Genomic DNA, 19,840 nt, shown 5'->3' with positions numbered 1-19,840 from the left:
TGTGATTAAATTACGTCGGTAGGCACGTTTTGTAAATTAGGTAAGCATTAATCCTTTTGATATTCAAGATGATAACAATAACGACGAATATAAAAGAATGCAATGATCGTAAACTTAGAAGTATTTAATAGAGGAAGAAAGGAACACTTCCAGATAAAAACAAATATTTATTACATGAACATACTGGCAATAGGTAATAAGTCAGTAACAAATCTGTATATACAATGTTTCGTTGAAATACATATCTACAAAACAATTATCATCTGTTTGTTCATTAAAATAGCATACACAGTAATTTTTTCCCTGTATGCTGATATAGGACTTGATTCTAGGATTGTATATCGTTGTTTGTGATTAAAACAGGGGCTGTAGAATTTTTAGACTGATCAATCGTTATCTTCTGTATGAGAAAAAATCATTCAACATTCGTTTTGTAGCACTCTGTATGTAAAGTTATTACTTGTCACAAAATGAATTCCTGCACCATAATATGGTATCACATAATGCGAACCATCTGCGGGTCCCACGATTTGTGTTGCAATAAGTATTATATCAGCAAATTGGCCAAGAAAGAGGAATCCCAAAGTACTTAACTTAAGAAAGCCCAATGCTGGATACCCAAGATAAAATCTATCTGCCCCGAACATTCCAAGAAATATAGAGAGTAACAATGTTGTCTCGAATGAATATCCATTTCTGTAAATATAAATATAAAAAGCAACTTTATTTATTGTATGAATATGTTTTTAAATTAAATATTAAATATAATCTTCGGTATCATGTTTGTAAATACATTTTCAATATTACAAATATTAGCAAATTTTATTTGAAACATTAATATAGTAAATAAATATTATATATACTTACGTCCATTTACAAGGCATATCTTTCTTGAATGTATTATTTTTTGTTTCTGTACAAATGAGGCCATCCGCAGCCAGACATAACACTGAGAACAAACCAATGAATATGTAATTTGAATTTCCATGTACGCAAAATTAGAAAAGGTAATTAATTTATCTATCTATGAACGAAGAAAAGAAAGACAAATTTTAAATGATTAACAATTATAGAATGCACGTTTTCAAACTTGGAGTACATCTGACATATAGGTTATGTCGAACTTTTCTTCCTTTTCAGAGCAATAAGAAGAAAAACGCAATAAAATTTATCTACCTTTGGCTTTATTTTCCTTTGTGCAACCTTTGGGTTGTTGCGTTTTCGGATCTATGAAATCATAATCGGGATGAGGACAGATATATTGTCCCATTCGTAGGTTACTGCAGTCGATTTCATACGTGTAATCAACACCATTGCTCAGCGGTATCGAGAGAAAAAGCAAAAAGAGCCCGCTAAGGTATTGCATCAGGTGGAACATGCCGTTTCATTTTATAACAATTACTATAAATACCACACTCTGTCACTGTATCTACTGTCTCCCACAAATTCGCGATATCCTGTACATGTTTGTATTTTGAACGCACTGTTATTAAAACGACTTCCCTCTGGCGCCAACTGCTTGGAATGTTTATGAACTATATTTTATGATATTTCTTTTGGCGCCAGATTTTCCGTTAACATCAAACGCATCGTGTTAAGTGAAACGTTTTACAAATATGATAGACTAGAATTTTAACACTTGAGTTACATTAATTAAGTACTTCAGTTGAAGTATACAATTGTTTATAGTAAATAGCGTGATACTTCTTGGAGAAGATGAAAGTATTCTTTTCGTAAGTACTATTGGATGTTTTATTAAGATAAAATGGATAGCCATAAGAAGGGTTAGAATAGATATAATGCAATCGAATGCAAAATTCATTGTAATAATATATTATTTTGGAATTTTGCTTTTTAGTTATGTTGCGTGAGATCGTGTAAGGAGTTTAGTCGCGTTGGTGGTAAGAAATAAACAGTGGAAGACCGCCGTGATAGTTGAGCGTTTTTTCTGTGCTAAAATGGCTTCTTCGTCGTTGAAAAGTACTCGGAAAACTTATAGCTTCGAGGAACGAGAAATTTTGATAACCTTGATAAATAAGTACGAAGATATCGAGGATAAGAGGTCCGATCCGATATCGATGTATAAACGAAAATCAGCATGGTCTCAACTGGCCAACGAATACAACTCGATGGTAGGTCCTCAAGCGATACGTTCGGCTGTACAGTTGAGACGCTGCTGGGAAAATATGAAAGCATGCAAACGGAATCGTGAAGAGAAGAAATTACGGTAAATACAATATTTTCGCGATATCATCTACTTTTCATTCATGTCGGCCTATACATATGTAAAAACGCGGGAATATACGAATATTGTATAATCATATGATTAGGTTGTTTTATTTATCATTATCGTTCTCATCCTTCTCAGATTTTTTATTTTTCAATTCAAAGTTTTTACGTAATATAACTTCTTCAGTATATAAGTTAGTTTCCCACTAATTTATAAATTTTTATTTATCTCGATTTCTTATCAAATATTATTGGAGATATAATTAACGAAATTTGTATAAATTTATGCAATGGCACAGTTTTATATCGATTTTTTCAGTGGTATTTCTAGAAGTTTTTGTCACCTATCTAAGGATCACACACGGTCGAAAAGTTGGGAAAATAGGAATTCCATGGCAGAAGTTCCTATTCCTACTGGAACCGTAGGTTTGCCGCCAAATGTCGTGTTTGAGCCAAAGGAGTCTGAACCATTTACGTTGCAAACTGTCTGTACTATAAAACCGTCAAAACAATTCTCGAAAGAGGAAAATAATTATAAAGATTCAGGTTATTCCTTATTCCTTTTCATTTTATCTCCTTTCATCTTTTGTTATTGATTTCTTTTCCGTAAAAAGCACTGCCTTGATTTTTGCATTCTACAATTCAACCTTCATTTATGAATAATGGAAAGGAAAAATATTCAAAGGCTTCATTTGTTTTTTACTTTATAATTTCTACATTTATATCTATGTGATCTATTTATTTATCTATTTATTAAAATATTTTACTTTACTGTTTTATTTTTTCCAAAGTAAAGAGACTCAAAATTTTCTGCTTTGCCGTGTTTCAAACGAAGATCTGCAAAACTTAACAATTTCATATCCCAAAAACATGTTATTCAACATTCCCTTTGTTACCTCAGATTCTGTCAAGAGTAAAATCGATTCGAATTCGTTATCACACGGCTCAGTAACCGACTGTTTCGACAAATCCAAAAAGGATTTGGACTCATTCATGGTGGAGAAATTAGACAAAGACGAACTACCGGAGAAAAATCGAATAATTTTCAAATCGAACGCAACTCAAACGTTCATCTCTCCTTCGATTGTTCACGAGCAGCCTCGAAGGACGAAGAGATCCCTTCACAAAGAGGAAGAACTGCACGTATTGGCTTTATCGGAGGCACAGATGAAAGTTGATATCGCTGCCATGTTGAAAGAGGAGGCCAGAATTAAATTAGAAGAGGCTCACTATCGTAAAGAAGAGGCGAGGCTAAGGATGCTTCTTTTTACGTATAAGCTCGATAGGATAAAGGAAGATTGACTCGAGAGAATAAAATGAATATACTTACGTACGCTTCGTGCGATGGCTTTGTTCACTTCTTTTTTTCACGGTGATCAAAAGAAAAGGGGGAGATACCATTAGATTAAATATAAACGAACGATATCCGATATCTGTAATATCTGTTTATTAATAGCAATTTCTTTCTAACTACAATTAAAATCGTAATAAATAAATGCTGGTAATTTTAGTTACTTATGATTCGCTAATAATAGTTTTCAAACACAAACAAGGAGTCTTCTCAATCCTTGCTATCGATTATTTTATAATTTGTTTCTTATAATTAATATAAATATTCCCATTTTATATCGTTCTAACTTAAAACTGAATGCATAGATTTGAAATAGCAGTAAAATTACCAGAACATCGTCCTGTTGTTAAGATGTTTACAGTTCTACAAATTTTTACAATCAAATAAAAGGTGATCTTAAATTTTAACCCCTCGATAAAAAAGTTGGCGCTTTATTTTGTAACAGGTTGTAGAAATTGCATTTTAGACATTTTTTATGACTGCTAACTTAATATATTTTTATTTCAAGATAAATTCTTTTACCTAGCTTTTAAAGAAAATACTACTACATAGTTACAAATAGATACCGCGTTCTTCAGGAAACTAGCGAGTCGATACATATTCATAGTACATGTCTCTATGAAAGAATAGTTTAAATAGTATTCTTGATAAACTGTTCACACTCCTACTAAACCAGTGAAAGTATATATGTCAGTTTATCGACATGGCAGTCGCAGCTGGCAGTGGTCAGTGAATTTGACTAGCTGTGTTTGAAGTTACGGAAAAGAACAGAAAAGAGGAAGAAGAAGAAACATTAAAGTAAAGAGAAATCTAGAAGGTGTTTCTAAGACACAACCAACGACGCCTACGAATCGTTTAGAAACCAAATTATTGAAACGTTATATAGCATATATTGTTCAATTGTAATATCATTGAGATCAAACTCTACTAATGAATCATGCAATTTTAATACAAATAATTTAAAAATGTTATATCAACGATATATTTCTCTGATCATCGTATATTAAAAACCTGTCCATGTGTTTTTATTTTTCTGTTTTCGAGTCTCGAGTGTTGGACTAACGATAAGTATACGTGTTTCGAGAAGGAAGATTTAACGAAATCTGATCTTCACATGAGATGAAAGTTATCATCGAGGGTAGGTTTCGGCGACGAGCAACGAGCAACTTCGAACAGTGATGGATCGGTGTAGATCGGCTCGCTCGGGTCGAAGCCGGTTCTTCTGCTGGATGATAGTCCCACAGCACCCTCCAGAGCGGTCGATGACGAGCTCACGCGTTGACCGATCACGTTACTCATCGATCTGGAGATCGACCTGTACATGCAAAAAATGGTACACCAACTTCAAGTAATAAATCGGAGAATAAATCAAGAGTCACGTTAAAAGCGTTAAAAGCATTAAGCCATTCGTCAAACATGACGTCCGTATGTATTTTTGAATGATTCTTAGTTATACAAGCTGCAGTGGAACGTATAGATGTAATTTTAGAGACGAATTTTTAGAATGATATATTGAACTGCTGTTTCAGTTCTGTCTGACAGACGATGGTCTTTAAAGATTCTATTTTTGAAAATTGTTTATACTTAAATTATACTGCATACCATTAATCAATATTTTATAGGTCAACTGTTATGTTTATTCATTTCTGTATATTTGTTTTATTCCACGTTCGTATGTAATATTTTCTTATCTGCATTATTCTTGAATTTATTAACGCTTCCAAGATTATCGCAAGGATTTAGTATAATCTGTTTATATCTAGCGATAAGATAATGAAACAGAAAATATTACACGAGCTGGAAAATCTAGACGAATTTTTAATTTTCTAGTTAATATAGTCTTAAATTTTATTCTAGTTGAAACAAGATGTTTTCAAGAACTGTATGACATTGAAACTAATTAGCAAGTAAACGCCAGATAAATCACGTACGTAGACTGAAATGGTTTCTGAAGACCTGTTCTCAAGAAAGAGAAGTTATTTGCACGACTGCTATAAGCGTCGTCCGAATGACTGCTTCGATTACACGCTTTGTCGACTCTGCGGTTCTTCGTAATCACTGCGTAAGCGTATTTTCTGAAACAATGTACACGAATCGATTTGCTTTTATAAACATACCAACTAAACATGTATCTGAATCAATACAAAGTCGATAATGTACCTGTAAATTAACATGGACAACAAAACCACTGATGCCAGGAGTACTACGAGCACCGCAACTGCTGTTACAAGTCCATAATACTCGTTAGGAGTTATGCAGACGTTCTCCATAATGGTAGTTTGTCTCTCGACCATAGTCTCCTCGTCGATATCCATTCTCGAGTCCAAAACCTGTAACTCGGTCAGACGTAACATTTTAGCTTGCCTTGAAGACACTTTTGTTTACTAAATGCGATAATCTGTTTTCCAATGTAAAAAGAAAAGAGAAAACATACGTATTTTTGAAGCTTTCAATAATTTTTATCAAAATTTAATGTGGTATCAAGTCCTACGTATCGAAGTTTATAAAATGATTAATGTTTAATTCATGAATAATGAAATGTTTAATTCATATGACAATCAAGTCAAGATTTGAGTGAAATTTAATTAAGTGGCAAGATTAGAGAATAAGATTCTGTTCAATTAATTCATTAGTAGATTCAAGAATGATTTTGTTCGCTTGCTTCTTGATTGTCTCAATGAATTGTCTCAAAATTTAAAGAGTGTTCGTAATTTAGTTCATGCAAAGATCAGGTCGTGATTTTGATCGAATTCGAAGTATCCAGTTACACATATGGAAGCTTAAAAAAATAAAATTTAGTTCACTTAGTTATTAATGAAAATTTAAACAAGATCAGTTTAAACAAAAAAGTTAAAGAATACTGATAGCACAGTAATACAAAAATTATAGATTCTGTACTAATAAATTTCATTCTTTTCAGGTCTACCTCGATCATTTCTCTCACGTGTTCCTCTTCCTCCTCTTCTTCTGCGTCGTTGCTGTCTTCAACCACTGTCGAATTCAACATGGAGGATGTATCGTTTACATTACTTTCCATTATCGTGCTTATTTCATTTTCTTCTATGATCGTGTCGTTCTCCGGCACGTCTCTCCTGCGCCTTCCAAAGGATGGCTCGCTCCTTCCGGTGCCACCAGAACAGTAAGCTGGCTGACAACCGTCTCGACATGTTCGTACGGTTGCTTCAAACACCAAAAAATTAGACTCGGGAATTTTGAAAGCGTTGAAACGTGCTTCGAGGCTGTCACCATCCCTCAAACGATCCAAGCCAGGGAATACGTAATTGTCCACTGGACAGCTGTTTTCAACAGATCACATTGGTATTGTATAAAAATTTATTTTCTAGAAATTTTTTGTTTCTATATTGTTTGAGATATTTATCGAAGTACTGACAAGTATAGATAATAAGTAAATTAATTAAGTTCCTCAAGTGGATTAACTTTGACATACGTATAGCAGTGATCAGCTACTCAACCCATTCTCTACTACGATTCTCACTTGGCGACCGTAAAAAGATTTTTATTTTTATACTGGCGTTTATAGTCCATAAAATTATACTTTTGAAAAATTTCATTTCGGAAAGCATCGCAGAAAAATTTGAGTGTACGTGGGTTAAATAGATCAGGTGAATAGGTAATTTTGGCTTAAAGATCAGGACTAATGGATTATGTAAATTAGGTAAATTAGATGGTATAAGTGAATTACATGAACCAGGTAGATTTAAATGAATCAGATATTTGATATACATGTTCCATACAGATTAGGAAAGCTGAAGAATTTAATTTAATAAATTGGATGATAAGCTGAAGAAATATTAAAATGAATATTAAAAACCGATAAAGGACAAATATAGATTGTAATGCATAAATCTGTGCAATCTGTAAAGAAATGAAAATATTGTATATCTGTAATTTCACAAATCATAATGATTTTATCTTGAGTACTTTATATATTTGTATAGTACTTTTGTCGTTTGTCCATTAAAACCGAAAGCACCCTGTAGAAGTGAACAACAAACATCTACTACGTTGATTGCTCTTGTTGTTACTAGGCCAATCAAGTTCTTTTCTTACGTTGGATACAAAGATAGAAGGTAGAATATCTTTCTTCGTTATTTTAGTAACAAAGATTTAGTTTTTTCTTAATTACTACCATTTTATTGAAACATCTATTAAAAATTATTTGATTATTTCAAAAAGTATGAAAAGAATAAAGCTATGTTGAATTTTCAGATCACACCTTACTCATTAACAAATAAAAATTGTAATAATGAATGCAACGTTTACCCGTATCTGTCAATGAGCTGAACGCTTCTTCCAGAGTAAGGATCTCTTGCTATGACGTTGGTAGCAAAGATATCAGTTACATAATTGTACCTGTAAAAAACATTAATAAAATATTACAGTATAAATCGTAGTTCTTTCTAGATGAATAATGTTTGTGCCACATACCCATCCTGAGCTTCCAGCCTGAAAGTGAGTGGATCGCCAACAGCTATGGTCGTCGTAGGTCTGCCTTGATACAGGATCAGTAAACGTACTCGAGAACTTAGGGTATTTTCTGCTGGAAGGTACTCGATCGGAATCGGAGACCCTGATCTACACAACATAAGTGCGAATTTTATTAGTATAATCGAAAGAAAAGTATATATTGATTTTTTGAAATATAAGAAACATAAAACAAAGTAGACACTTTAATATCTCGTTTCACATGAAAACAAACAAAGTTGTCTTTCTTCCATTCAAAATTAACTGTCAGCTCGCTGACATTAATAATCTTCCTTTAAATTATCAGTTTCATCCATTTTGAGTGAAACGGATCAACAAGTGTCTCTTTGCAACTTTCTACGAGGTATATTCAAGATTTAGAATCATAGAATCAGGAGATTTTCGACGATGGAACTCGAACAATATTAAAATAAATTTATCGAGTGTGCTTGCACCAGGATCCATGTTTAAGCGAATGCAACATATTCTGCATTCTATACTAGATGACGGATCGGACTGTTTAATTAGGTGTACCGGGTGCAAGGCACGGTCTCTCAATCGATATGACCTGGCATACCCGGCACCGATGTAGCCGGATGTGACGACAGCTTCGCCAGGGCCTCGAAATAGACAGGTGAGGTTGAAGCGTTTGTCCCTTCCTGTTTGCACGTAGTCCGAGAATTGTACCACAACGATGTTTGTCATCGTGTCGCCGTACTGTAATCGTTTGTCGAATGTAATCACTAATTATGAAACATTCATTAAAAATTGTTATTGATAAATTATTTTAATTAAGAAGCTTTTATATAGAAGACTATCGTATGGTAAATTTCGATGATGAATTTTAGAATTCAATTTTAAAATATTAGAAAATAGAACTAGATCTTTTTTAAATTTTAGCCTTAGATCTTATCTTAAAATTTTAAGTTTAGCTCTTTAATGAAGGATCTTGAAACACATCAGTTCCAGATCTTTCAGAAATCCTGTGGTGTTCTCGAGCAGCGACAAAGTAATTTTCTTACTCTTTGAGTGCCACATTCGGGGTAACCCTGGGGACCACTGATTCGAAGAACATTTACGGTTCCCCCGTTTCCGCGGAAGAAGCAGCGATCGTAATAGCCGTAAGTGTAAATCCGACCAATGAATCCTTCCGGTGTCCTTAAAGTAAATTCCATTCCGTCTTCGCTACACACTTGACTCACTAGAATGACCAGAAATACAATTTACTTGCTCTCTATTAACTTTCAATTAACAAATCGTAAATACCCAAACCAAATAGAAGAGTAAATGGTTGAAAATCACAACGATGTGAGTCAAGATTTTTAGAATTTAAATTTAGTCAAATGTTTCGGTTCTTACAAGTATCATCTCTTCGACTAAATTATAACTGAACTCTCTGTCGTAGATACATTCTCTTAACTTAGAGATATATAATGAATTTCTTACGATGATAAACGTAAAATATCGTTTTATGAAAAATAACAACGAACCGACCTACAGCACTATGATTTTCAGCCAGTCAAATAACAAACACAACCCAACACCCTTCCACATCGTTAGAAACCAGAGGAATAATCGACATCATCGGATGTGACCAAACAAAAAGTAAAAAAAAAGATTTCGGAAAATCAGACGGTTTATTTTACTAAACACAGTCCAGATGACAATGTCTAATACAATAATTGAAATTTGCATCAGTAACGGTTGTAATATGGACCGGCAGCGTAAAGGTTTCTCCATGTGACCCATGTAGATGACGTCCAAGGTCTCCTACGACGCTTACCGTCGAGACACTCTGCATCAGCTCCCTGTCTGCCGTTATTCCTTTCATAAAAGTCGTAATCGGAGCCAGTGTCATAGTACACGGGATTGCCCATGTCCATGTCCCTGGAGTCACGATCGCTCAACTCGCAGTTGTCCCGTTCTGCTCCATAGGGTGCGGCATAGGGACGATAATTGAATGATCTGCACACGAAGTCTCTAGCGTCGGCGCATTCTCTTTCACATTGAGCCAACGAGGAAGCTGTCGTATATCGTCTGACGAATGGCTTACGGACCCTAGTATGAGGTCCTACTTGTCGGAAGTTGTCTTGTTCGTCGCATCTGGACACCAGAGGCGGTCGACCGATAATTGGGCCACCGCTGGTACCGAAAGGTCGCGAATTGTACACTCCACCTTCGCCTATGTAACCGCCACCGATTATTGCGCCGTCGTTGTTATAACCACCATAGCCTAAAGGACGACTGGGTCCTCCTACGCCATAGTGGTTTCGGTCTGGATGAGCCTGAGGACCGTAGATGTCGTCCACCGGGTATGTTGGAGAGTATCCTCCATGCGACGATGGTGGGTATCTGAGAATGGAGGAAAAATATCATTATTTATTTATTTATTCTTTTTTTTTTCTTAATTTGTGCTTTACAATTTGTCCAGCTGGACATTTGGTTAATTAAATATGATTATTTGAATGTAGGTTGCTGAGAGTGGTTGAATATTATAAATGTCAAGGAGGAGTATATAATATACGAATAATAAATCATTTGTAATGTTTGTAATGTTTCTTGAAATGAAATTTGATATGCAATATCTTTAATTAAACCAATGATGTATTAGTTAAATAAATGAGTCGATCAATTTCCATTTGGTTATCAACCTACAGTTGCTACAGAAAGTATTTGTACGTATTCTTATTTTTCAATGCTACGTGTTTTTCGTCGGGTTCAACGTTTAATTACTTGAACCTAATTAATTAGTACGTCAGTGTTGCGTATATACTTTTCATAGCAACTACATAGCAACATTTGGAGAAGGAAACACAAATTTTCATTCTACTCGAAATGTCAAACCGAGAAAGACAGTTGTTGCTTAAATATTTTTAAATGAAATTTTATATCGATTGCCGAATCTTTGAAGGGAGAATCATAAAAATATCGATTGTGTTTTTAAAAGCTCATCAATATCTGCCTCTTCAACTTACCGATTAGGATAAAGATCCTTCTCGGGATACCTTTCACTGATAGGATACCGATCGACGTGAGGTCTGGCACCAGGCAAACTGGATGGATATCGATCCAGAGGATCCTCGGGAATAGGATAACGGTCTATACTATTGGGATACCGATCGCTATCGCTAGGATAACGACCTGGAGATATTGGGTATCGATTACCAATTCCAGTAGGGTATCTACTACCACTTGTTGGATATCTGTCTATTCCAGTGTCTGGAATAGGATATCGATCAGGATGAGTTGGACGGCGATCACCACCTCTGCTTGGAAATCGATCAGATATTGGATACCTATCCGAAGATGGATATCGATCTACCATTGGATAACGATCACTAACAGGGTAACGATCGCTCGTTGGAAATCGATCACTAATTGGATATCGATCTATAGGATCAGGAAACGTATCCCCTGCTGCCCCAATTGGATATTGTCCATTCAAAGGATATCTTTCGGGATATTTATCAGCTGGATAACGATCAGGATAACGATCTGGATATTTCTCAGGATATTTGTCAGGGTAACGTTCTGGATATTTATCGGGGTAACGTTCTGGATATTTATCGGGGTATCGGTCTGGGTATTTATCGGGGTAACGGTCTGAGAATTTATCGGGGTAACGGTCCGGATATTTATCGGGGTAACGGTCCGGATATTTATCAGGGTAACGGTCTGGATATTTATCAGGATATTTTTCGGGATATCGATCTGGGTATCGGTCAGGGTAACGGTCTGGATAGCGTTCTGGATATCGATCTGGATAGCGATCTGTGTGGCGGTCTGGGTAACGATCTGGATACCGATCTGGTTTCACGCTGCTGCTGTACCCCTTGTCGTAGTCCTCTGGATAACCTGTGTAGAAATTTGAAATTTACTTGTTTCAAGAAGCATATTTGTTCTATGCTTGGTGGTAATTTTTACTTGTTAGAGTTATGTATCGTTTATTGAATTTCATAAATTTTGGAGATACCGAGGTGAGTCTAATTTTAGACTTTGATATTTGTAGTATGTAAGAAATTTGAGTTTACAGTAATAGATTATCGAAGGTGTTGTTAGTTTACCAGGTCTTCCCAGAGAAGGTCTGCCGAAATTGGTATCTTGTCCTAGAGGGTCTGGTCTGTAGCCTGGACTATCCCGGTCCCCATCCAAATATTGGTCTGTTTATATAATAGTTGACATTTTATGTATATTATGTATATTTGGTATATAAATAAATCTAATAAGTTTCTCAGACTTTAAAGGAGTTTCTCAGACATAAAAGGATCACAACCGGCTTAATTTTCTACTTCAAATCTTGGAAAGTTCACGAACGTTTGAAAGCACGAAAACGAGGGAGAAGTTTGATACTGAGAGCCAACCCAACATCAATTGCTTTAAGAATTCCTTAAATAAATGTTGTTTCCGATTTCATCGATTCGATTATAAGCAATATGTCTATACTCCTTTAAGATGTTTGTCACTCACGCATAAGATTCTCGTAATAATCGTAGTCTGCATCGTAGATGATCCTGTGTCCGTCACGTTGATTGAATCGACTCAATCGACAGGTATGATAATGTTCAGAATACACGGCGCTCCTGCATTGGAAACTGGTCTGTCGAAGACACTCGTCAAGGCATTCGCTCAGGCTACGACCTGTTATCTCAGAGTGAAATTCACCGCTCAAACGAGAGTTTCGATAACGCTGGAACGCTGTATCTGGTCGTCGTCCATCGGAAAAAAGGTGTGACGTGGAGCTGCTGTCCGGGTATTCGGAACCGCGTGCTATGGACGGATCTACGCTTCGTAAGTGGGTATTGATAAAATATTGTAAAGTACCCATTGATCTTTTCACTGTTATCTGGCCCTTACGATTTCGAAGAAGTCAGATACCTTCATCTTCTGCGAAAGTTCTTCGTTTTAATCATGGGTAATGATTAATATATAATTTTTTAACATCGTATACTATTTAATGACGTAATGAATTATTAATCAATAGTTTCAACAATTTGGATATTTGAATAATATCGCAATCAGAAATCAATTAATATTAGTTTAAGAAAGAATATTCTAAACAATAATTAATCTGGGATCACGTACAGTGGACGATTTCTTAAATTTTTAACGATAGTGTAGTCATCTTCTGTTGTGAAGATAATTAAGAAATTGATAATTTTGTGAAAAATCAGTGATACATAGTAGATGAAGTTACTGACAGTAGGTATAATGTACTTACGATTGTCTAAACAAACTAAATCGTAAAAATGATGGCTGGGGCTGCTACTTATACCGATATCGTCCTTCTGAGAGACAGAATCTTCTTCTGAAATAATGCATTGCCGTGTTTGCTCGTCGAATTCGACACTTCGACAGAAATATTTCTCAGCTCTCAAACAAAGGGCTTGACACTCGTCTAGGGTAAGATTCGTGTAGATGTCGACTTCGAATGGACCTCGAAGACGCTTGTTTTCTTCTTTGACGAACACAGCTAATCCATCGCAACGACGTTCTGCTGTTGAATCAACAAATTTCAGTTCGTTCAGTCAGTAAATGATAAACTATAAAAACTTAGTTTCTAACAATCCTAAAATTCAGTTCTAACACAGGTAATTCAATATTTGGGTAATTTAAATATTTTTCTATGGGATTATTAATTTGTGAAATCGGTATTAAAAATATAATTCGTTGCTATTCGTTAAATTTTGAGAGAAAATTGGTAATAAGTACCATTGAGACAAGTGTTTTCCAGGTAATCGGAATTTGGATCGTCTTCCAATAATTCAGGATGCGTTCTTCTGGTGAAACGACTCAGAGCACAGCTTCTTAAAGCAGTGTCATACGTAGCGGATCGACAAATGAAACTGAACTCGTTCAAACATCTTCAAAATATCATGGAAAATTTTTATCCATGAGATATTTGTAATTAGAAATCTACTCTAATCTGCATTTTTTTAAAAATTCTATAATACCTATCCTCGCAGTCTGTTCTATTCGCCGCGCTAACTTCCTTGATATCTGTCAGTGGTAATTTTAGTTTCTTCCTGGGATGTCTCTCGAACACGTAACGCCGATTTGGACATTCTCTTTCGATCCTATCGGCTTCACAGAAAAATATAACCATTAAAACTCTTAATCACCAGATAAAGAGTACGTAAAAGTACAGAAACTAAAAACAAACAGTGAGTTTGTCCTTGAAATACAGAATATTATTCTTAAAATAATTAGAATATCTTTATCCTAATTCCTTTTTTAGGGATTATTTTCAGAAATTATTTAAGAAATTATCGCAGAATGGTTAATACTTTGTGAATTATAGAATACGTATAGCGGGATAAAAGAAAGCATAGAAATTTAAAGAATTTTTCTGGAATGTTTGAGCGTTATTGGGAAAATACTGAAATACACTCACAGCCAAGACAAACTTCCGTGAAATGGACGCTGTTTGGCACCAGCATTAGATTTCCAATTCCTTCTGGCTGCGCCTGTTCCCTCGTTAAATAGCAAGTGCTTTCTTCATATTCTGCAGCCCCGCTGAAAGAAGCTATTCTGCTGCCAGGTTGGAAATCGAAGCTCGTGCAAGCGCGAACTAAATTGTTCGTCGCCGTTCTATCTCGTAGACATAATTCCTGACATTTTTCCAAGACTCTAAAAGGTGGTGCAGAGTCTCGTACCTATCATAAATTAGCGAGATTAAAATTAGAACATTATTAAAATATTAATGTTATTAATGTACAAATTCCTTTGCCTTTATAAAAATACAGCTTTAAAACAATATTTTTTAGCAAAACATTGGTTTAGAAATGTAAGCACAGACTTATTTCCCTCTTGGGGCGAATATGAAATCTTAAATCTTCCTTCTCAGGAAAATATCTTTTCTAATTGCTTCGTTTGAAGCTCTCTCGAACGAGTTCCATATTTAGTAGTAAGAAATTTCGCCTATATTTGATGATTGAATAATATATCAATTATTAAAAAATTATAATAAAAGATCTACTTCAATTGATTTCTTGATAAAACCATTTCAAGTACAGATTATACTTCCCACTGTTACAGTAAATCAACTCCCTAATCTCAAATCTTTCTATTCTCATCAGATTTAACATTCTATTATCAGAGAATCAGGTTTTAAGATTTCAGAACAGTTTCCTGGAGGTCGACTGAATATTTGAAAACCGACCACGCAAGCTAGAGAGATAGGTAAATATTTCGCGAAACGTTTTATACCACATCGTCGTCGAAGCCCTGAAGCTGTTGGTCCGGAAGTCTCTCGTAAACGACTCGACCCAAGCCGCCATTACACGTTGTTTGCCCTGAAAACACAGCACGCCGGTTCTTTCGTTATCGTTCGCTCACGAATGCATTCAATGGCTGGCATTTTTTACACTCTTTCCTTTTATTCATCGCTATTTTCTCGTAAATAGATATTATTATTTCCTGTTCGCCTGGTAAAATCAGGTTACTTCCTTTGCGAGCGAGCGACGACCGTCAGAACGATATGATTTTATCGTTCACGTATATCTTTTTTTTCGTGTCATAAGTGGTACGTATGGCGGTACAATGGAACGAAACGCAATTTCGCAACCGAGCAAGTGACATCATTCTTTTACACCGCGTTCCATCATTAATTTTAGAGTATGAGCCAGAGATGTGCAAACGATATGTTTTTTAGGGCACACCAGTTGCGCGCATTAAATTTTTCGACTTATGACATTTTTCCCTCTCACGTGTCTTTTCTATCTGAAACTCTTCTATTAGTTTAATAGAAGAATTTATAAATGGACTTGAAAGAGTAATTATTGCGGTATCTTTTGAATTCTTTCCTTTCAATTTTTGTAAGACAATTGCTTTAAAAAGTGATTGAATAATTGAGCTAGAGGATTGCAACTTACCGTTAACGACCACTCTCAGGGTAGCTAGAACAGAGATGGATTGCAGTAGATTGGATATGTTGGTTTTCTTCATTTTTAGGTACCAGGGTTTGGTATCAGGTAGTCATCACAGTGACGAAATTCTGAAATCATGTCAGTTAAAAATATTTTGGAATATACGCTGGAAGATTTTCGTTTCTAAAGCCTGTAGACAGACCTTAAAAATTTCATGTAACTAAATCGTCGATTTTTATGCAAATTTATATCCTCGTGAATACGAGTTCAAAATACAACATTTTCCACATCTTTGCTTTCTTAAATTTTTTACAAGTGCATATAACTAATATATTTCCATTTTTTTTCTCAGAAATAATTCATGAATGAGAGTAATGGAAAAGATACTGAGCAACTAATAATGTAATGCTTGAAAGTTGGAAGCACGGTTCGTTGGGTTTACGGGCGTGTGCTGGTCCTTCGCCGCGTGTACGTGCACGCGAATCGTCAGAGAAAAGGTTGACGAAGGTGCGAGCATGTGGATGTGTTCAGGGTGAGTGCAGCTCAGGAATTCCATAAAAACCTTCCACTGTCTCTACGCACTTTAAATATATCGAAACTGTCCACTAGGCTGAAACGCGTCTTCTTTATCATGCCCCGTGTTACGAAGTTACTTTCTCATGAGATCAGGACCTTTTACATTAATACGTTTCATGAGAAATTCAGCGATTCGCTTTTGTCATATCGTACCGATGTTAAAAAATGAAAGAATGCTTTTGTATATGATAAGAAACTTAGAGCGGCACGTGTCCAGGGATTAAATTTACATGCAAACCGTAAGGGAGATGCCGTATTAGAAAATAATGTTCGGTCGCTGGGGAGTTTGAATATTGTAGGGTTTCTTGGGTGGGAAATGGTATTTGGATGTTTTTAGTAGTCTCTTAAATTTATTTAGCTTTCAAGTTCTTATTTATGGTTAATTATATTAGTAGAAATATGAATTATTATTGTATTTTTGAGTATATACATGTATATGTATTTACAAACAATACATTATTAATATTTATTTATATTATTGAAAATTATTTGGGAGAGTTTATACTTTTTAAGAAATTTTGTTTGTCTATACAGCAAGCAAAAAAGTAATGGGGATTTCAAAAAGTTGAGTCTAATTTTAAAGGATGATGCCTTGAGAATTATTCATGAAACAGCCAACACTTATCCTGTGTAAAATAATGGAGTAAAGAATAATATATTATTTGATATATGCTCAATAACGTGCAGTATTGTTATAATCGATTGATACTGTTCAATCACAGTTATGTTATTACAATTCCTATCTTCTATAAAGGACTTAATTTGCAAATTGTCAATTGTGATATACATGCTTGTCCATTAGATGCAAACTTTGTGGCCGTATTGCGGAGAAACAGTGCTTATTAATTATGTCATGGTTTATCGCCTCCATAATTATAGTTCTCTGTCCAAAGAGGATGGATGCTTGTCTAGTAATTAACGTTACGGTCGACGAGAGAAAATTATAGATACGGGTCATTCGAATCATCAATTATATTGTTTAATTATAATAATAATATTCTAATACTACGTTGAATTAGTGTATTGTGATTATTATCATCATTGAATTTCGTCCAGTCGTGTTTCTGTTTTAACAAACGTACATGACTTTCTCACTACATATGATACAAGTTTTAAATGGAATGTATTAAAAGTTTGATAAATTAGTAAGACGTTAAAATATCATATAAAGAAGACACTAATTCTGTTCCAAATTCTACGTGAATGTATACCTTTTAAAAAATAAAAGACTGTTACATCCTAGAATTACACATTTTTAACGTTGTTATGAACTGCTAAATCAAGATTTTATCGCAATCTCTTGGATAATAGATGATACGTGGATAGCATTGTTGCGCGCTTCAAACAATTTTCATATTCTTCAATTATGTGATATTAGTGTACGTAGGATGCAGGATATTATAATTTATCTTTGTTAGTGTTGTTATATGTATTATTCAGTTAGTCTTCGTGTGGAAATTGTTTTAATTTAACTGTTTGATGTAAGCAGAAATTTTGTGGAAATCTTTTGTATACGAACTTCAATAACAATCTTTCGTATACGTTAATTAATCGGGATTATGTCAAAGTTGCAATATATGTACAATAGTCTCTTTTTTTAATACGACAAAAATTAATTTTTTTATATGACAAAGTTGAACTTTCTAGATAAAATTGTTTCGTTCCTCTTTTCTAAAAATTAGGGATGGAAGTTCCATAGGAACAAAATTTTTACATTTAAAAATCCAATAAACGTCGCCGAATCTCTCCTTCTAACTAAAATGTTAACTCCAACTTTTTAACCAGAACATTCTCGTTTCCCAGTTCAAAAAAGTTGCAAACAAAAAGCTAAGTACGAATACGAAGTTTACGTAGTAAACATTATCGAATCTTCTTTTTTAACTAAAATTTTAGCTCCAACTTTCCAACTAAAACTCCCTTCAGTTTAAAAATGGTATGAAACTACGTACAAGTTTCGGACCTCGATAAATCCAATAAACCTAACTATTTCCCTCTTCTTCAAACCCAAGTAATTCGTGACTCTCGATTAAATCGTACCAACTATACTTACCTGAAATAACAACAAATTGTTCACGTGTCTGTCCACTTCCAGAGCAAACCGAGTCGCGCAAAATTTCCTCCTCTTCTTCAAAGACTCCACACCGTCTCTAATCTACGAGCAACTTCAAAACGCCAAAACGCGGTAAGATGCACTAGAACCGTCCATCCAACGCGAATGGCACCTGTAATCAAACTGACGGTCAAAATCGGTGCAAACCGTGGAAATAATGGATAACACCTGACCGATTGGGGGGTCGGGAGGGGAAGTGACGGTGCTGGAAGAATTGTTTCGATGAATGATTCTCGGATAGACGAGCCATAGGGGGCAGAACGCGGAGGAGAGATAACATATACCGGTGGTACACAGGCGCGGTGGGATCCCCACGTCCGATTTCTGGCCTTGTGCTCACCGGAAGCAACTCCATTGTGTCCGGTTTCCGTGGGGCCATCCGGGAAAACGTTCGACGTGCGTGTAAACACCACGACCGTGGGTTCTCAAGCTTCAACGCGTCCTCATCGTACGAAATAACACCTCTGGTTCTATGTTCGTCTTCAGTTAAGAACTTTCTCTACGAATTACAAGATAGATTTTAGGGGATGGACAATTATTTTGTTTTTTATTGGAGGAGAAATTTTATGGTTCTCTTTTAGACATCAAGTTTGAAATTCACGTGTTTATAGAGGTGTTTAAATTTTGTGGACGACCCCCTAGGGACTGGTGGTGTTCGTCGTTTGAGAATCGATGCAGTAGAGCGACGCAATGTTGCGCCGGGTTGATTGTGCCGATGGACGATCGGCCGGTCGCTCGTAGCGGAATCATGGATTAGAGATTTCCACCTGAGGTCAACTAGAATGAACAACGACACCTGGTACAGGTGGTCTTCGTGATCTGTCGACTCGTTTGTTCTTTATTGCTTGGCTATTTTTAGGCAGATTTCATTTTTATTCAAATTTCTGGAGCACAAAGAAAGTAATTTGTTTTCCTTTTCAAGATCGGTTTGGGGTGATCGTGGTAATTTTAATTGATTTTGTTGGTCGCTAGTGAATGGAAAAAGATTCTCTTGAGATATTGCTGGTTGTAGTATTTACAGTGTTTTATATAGATTAATTATTTGGTATAGAATTAAGACTAATTAAATTAAACCTTGACGGCTAAGATGGGTTGAAGTAAATCTTTGTTATAGATTTTAATTAAGTCGCAGTTAAAGCGTAATTTTATGTAGAGAATTCAGAATAGATAATCTATAACGATATCGTTATGTGTGAATATAATCTATCGTGGTTTTTCCAAAAC

At 35.3% G+C, this 19,840-nt stretch overlaps 3 protein-coding genes and 2 long non-coding RNA genes across 8 annotated transcripts; 3 read left to right on the top strand and 2 right to left on the bottom strand.

The window, feature by feature from the left end:
- Window positions 1-147: 147 nt before the first annotated feature.
- On the bottom strand, window positions 148-1,510 carry LOC132906230 (TM2 domain-containing protein CG10795). The gene is made up of 3 exons (XM_060958231.1): window positions 1,177-1,510; window positions 868-949; window positions 148-696 (listed from the first exon to the last, which is right to left on the bottom strand). The coding sequence occupies exons 1-3, from the start codon at window positions 1,376-1,378 to the stop codon at window positions 420-422; spliced, it is 561 nt and encodes a 186-aa protein (XP_060814214.1). The 5' UTR covers window positions 1,379-1,510; the 3' UTR covers window positions 148-419.
- Window positions 1,511-1,522: 12 nt separating this feature from the next.
- On the top strand, window positions 1,523-3,743 carry LOC132906229 (myb/SANT-like DNA-binding domain-containing protein 3). Its single transcript, XM_060958230.1, has 4 exons — window positions 1,523-1,733; window positions 1,859-2,227; window positions 2,549-2,775; window positions 3,131-3,743. The coding sequence occupies exons 2-4, from the start codon at window positions 1,959-1,961 to the stop codon at window positions 3,529-3,531; spliced, it is 897 nt and encodes a 298-aa protein (XP_060814213.1). The 5' UTR covers window positions 1,523-1,733; window positions 1,859-1,958; the 3' UTR covers window positions 3,532-3,743.
- Window positions 3,655-18,894, bottom strand: LOC132906227 (uncharacterized). Of its 4 annotated transcripts, none has more exons than XM_060958224.1 (19): window positions 18,557-18,894; window positions 15,937-16,058; window positions 15,272-15,357; window positions 14,457-14,718; window positions 14,017-14,146; window positions 13,775-13,926; window positions 13,284-13,559; window positions 12,533-12,844; window positions 12,130-12,225; window positions 11,041-11,920; window positions 9,849-10,417; window positions 9,088-9,266; window positions 8,634-8,782; window positions 8,030-8,176; window positions 7,865-7,954; window positions 6,507-6,876; window positions 5,741-5,910; window positions 5,512-5,655; window positions 3,655-4,895 (listed from the first exon to the last, which is right to left on the bottom strand). In XM_060958224.1, the coding sequence occupies exons 2-19, from the start codon at window positions 16,007-16,009 to the stop codon at window positions 4,691-4,693; spliced, it is 4,290 nt and encodes a 1,429-aa protein (XP_060814207.1). In that variant the 5' UTR covers window positions 16,010-16,058; window positions 18,557-18,894; the 3' UTR covers window positions 3,655-4,690. The 4 variants fall into 4 exon arrangements, with proteins under 4 accessions (XP_060814207.1, XP_060814208.1, XP_060814209.1 ...); XM_060958225.1 differs by having other exon boundaries at window positions 8,643-8,782; XM_060958226.1 differs by having other exon boundaries at window positions 12,533-12,832.
- Window positions 4,841-7,160, top strand: LOC132906232 (uncharacterized). Its single transcript, XR_009657950.1, has 2 exons — window positions 4,841-4,928; window positions 6,501-7,160. It is a non-coding gene; the product is annotated as an uncharacterized LOC132906232 (long non-coding RNA).
- LOC132906231 (uncharacterized) lies at window positions 12,762-17,751 on the top strand. The gene is made up of 2 exons (XR_009657949.1): window positions 12,762-12,853; window positions 16,283-17,751. It is a non-coding gene; the product is annotated as an uncharacterized LOC132906231 (long non-coding RNA).
- Window positions 18,895-19,840: the final 946 nt, after the last annotated feature.

Source organism: Bombus pascuorum, chromosome 4, assembly GCF_905332965.1.
Source record: "Bombus pascuorum chromosome 4, iyBomPasc1.1, whole genome shotgun sequence".
NCBI lineage: Eukaryota > Metazoa > Arthropoda > Insecta > Hymenoptera > Apidae > Bombus > Bombus pascuorum.
The sequence above is the reverse complement of the archived record's forward strand: the minus strand, read 5'-3'. Positions and strand labels throughout refer to the sequence as shown.

What these genes read in the sequence shown, in the direction of transcription:
- LOC132906230 (XM_060958231.1), bottom strand. Translation starts at nt 1,378, where the DNA reads ATGTTCCACCTGATGCAATACCTTAGCGGGCTCTTTTTGCTTTTTCTC. An exon ending in AAAGGAAAATAAAGCCAAAG is followed by an intron (nt 950 to 1,176) that starts GTAGATAAATTT and finishes GTTTGTTCTCAG; the next exon opens with TGTTATGTCTGGCTGCGGAT. An exon ending in GATATGCCTTGTAAATGGAC is followed by an intron (nt 697 to 867) that starts GTAAGTATATAT and finishes TTATATTTACAG; the next exon opens with AAATGGATATTCATTCGAGA.
- LOC132906229 (XM_060958230.1), top strand. Translation starts at nt 1,959, where the DNA reads ATGGCTTCTTCGTCGTTGAAAAGTACTCGGAAAACTTATAGCTTCGAG. An exon ending in CGTGAAGAGAAGAAATTACG is followed by an intron (nt 2,228 to 2,548) that starts GTAAATACAATA and finishes CGATTTTTTCAG; the next exon opens with TGGTATTTCTAGAAGTTTTT. An exon ending in AAATAATTATAAAGATTCAG is followed by an intron (nt 2,776 to 3,130) that starts GTTATTCCTTAT and finishes TTGTTACCTCAG; the next exon opens with ATTCTGTCAAGAGTAAAATC.
- LOC132906227 (XM_060958224.1), bottom strand. Translation starts at nt 16,009, where the DNA reads ATGAAGAAAACCAACATATCCAATCTACTGCAATCCATCTCTGTTCTA. An exon ending in GGAAAACACTTGTCTCAATG is followed by an intron (nt 13,560 to 13,774) that starts GTACTTATTACC and finishes TTGATTCAACAG; the next exon opens with CAGAACGTCGTTGCGATGGA. An exon ending in TTATTACGAGAATCTTATGC is followed by an intron (nt 12,226 to 12,532) that starts GTGAGTGACAAA and finishes TTATATAAACAG; the next exon opens with ACCAATATTTGGATGGGGAC.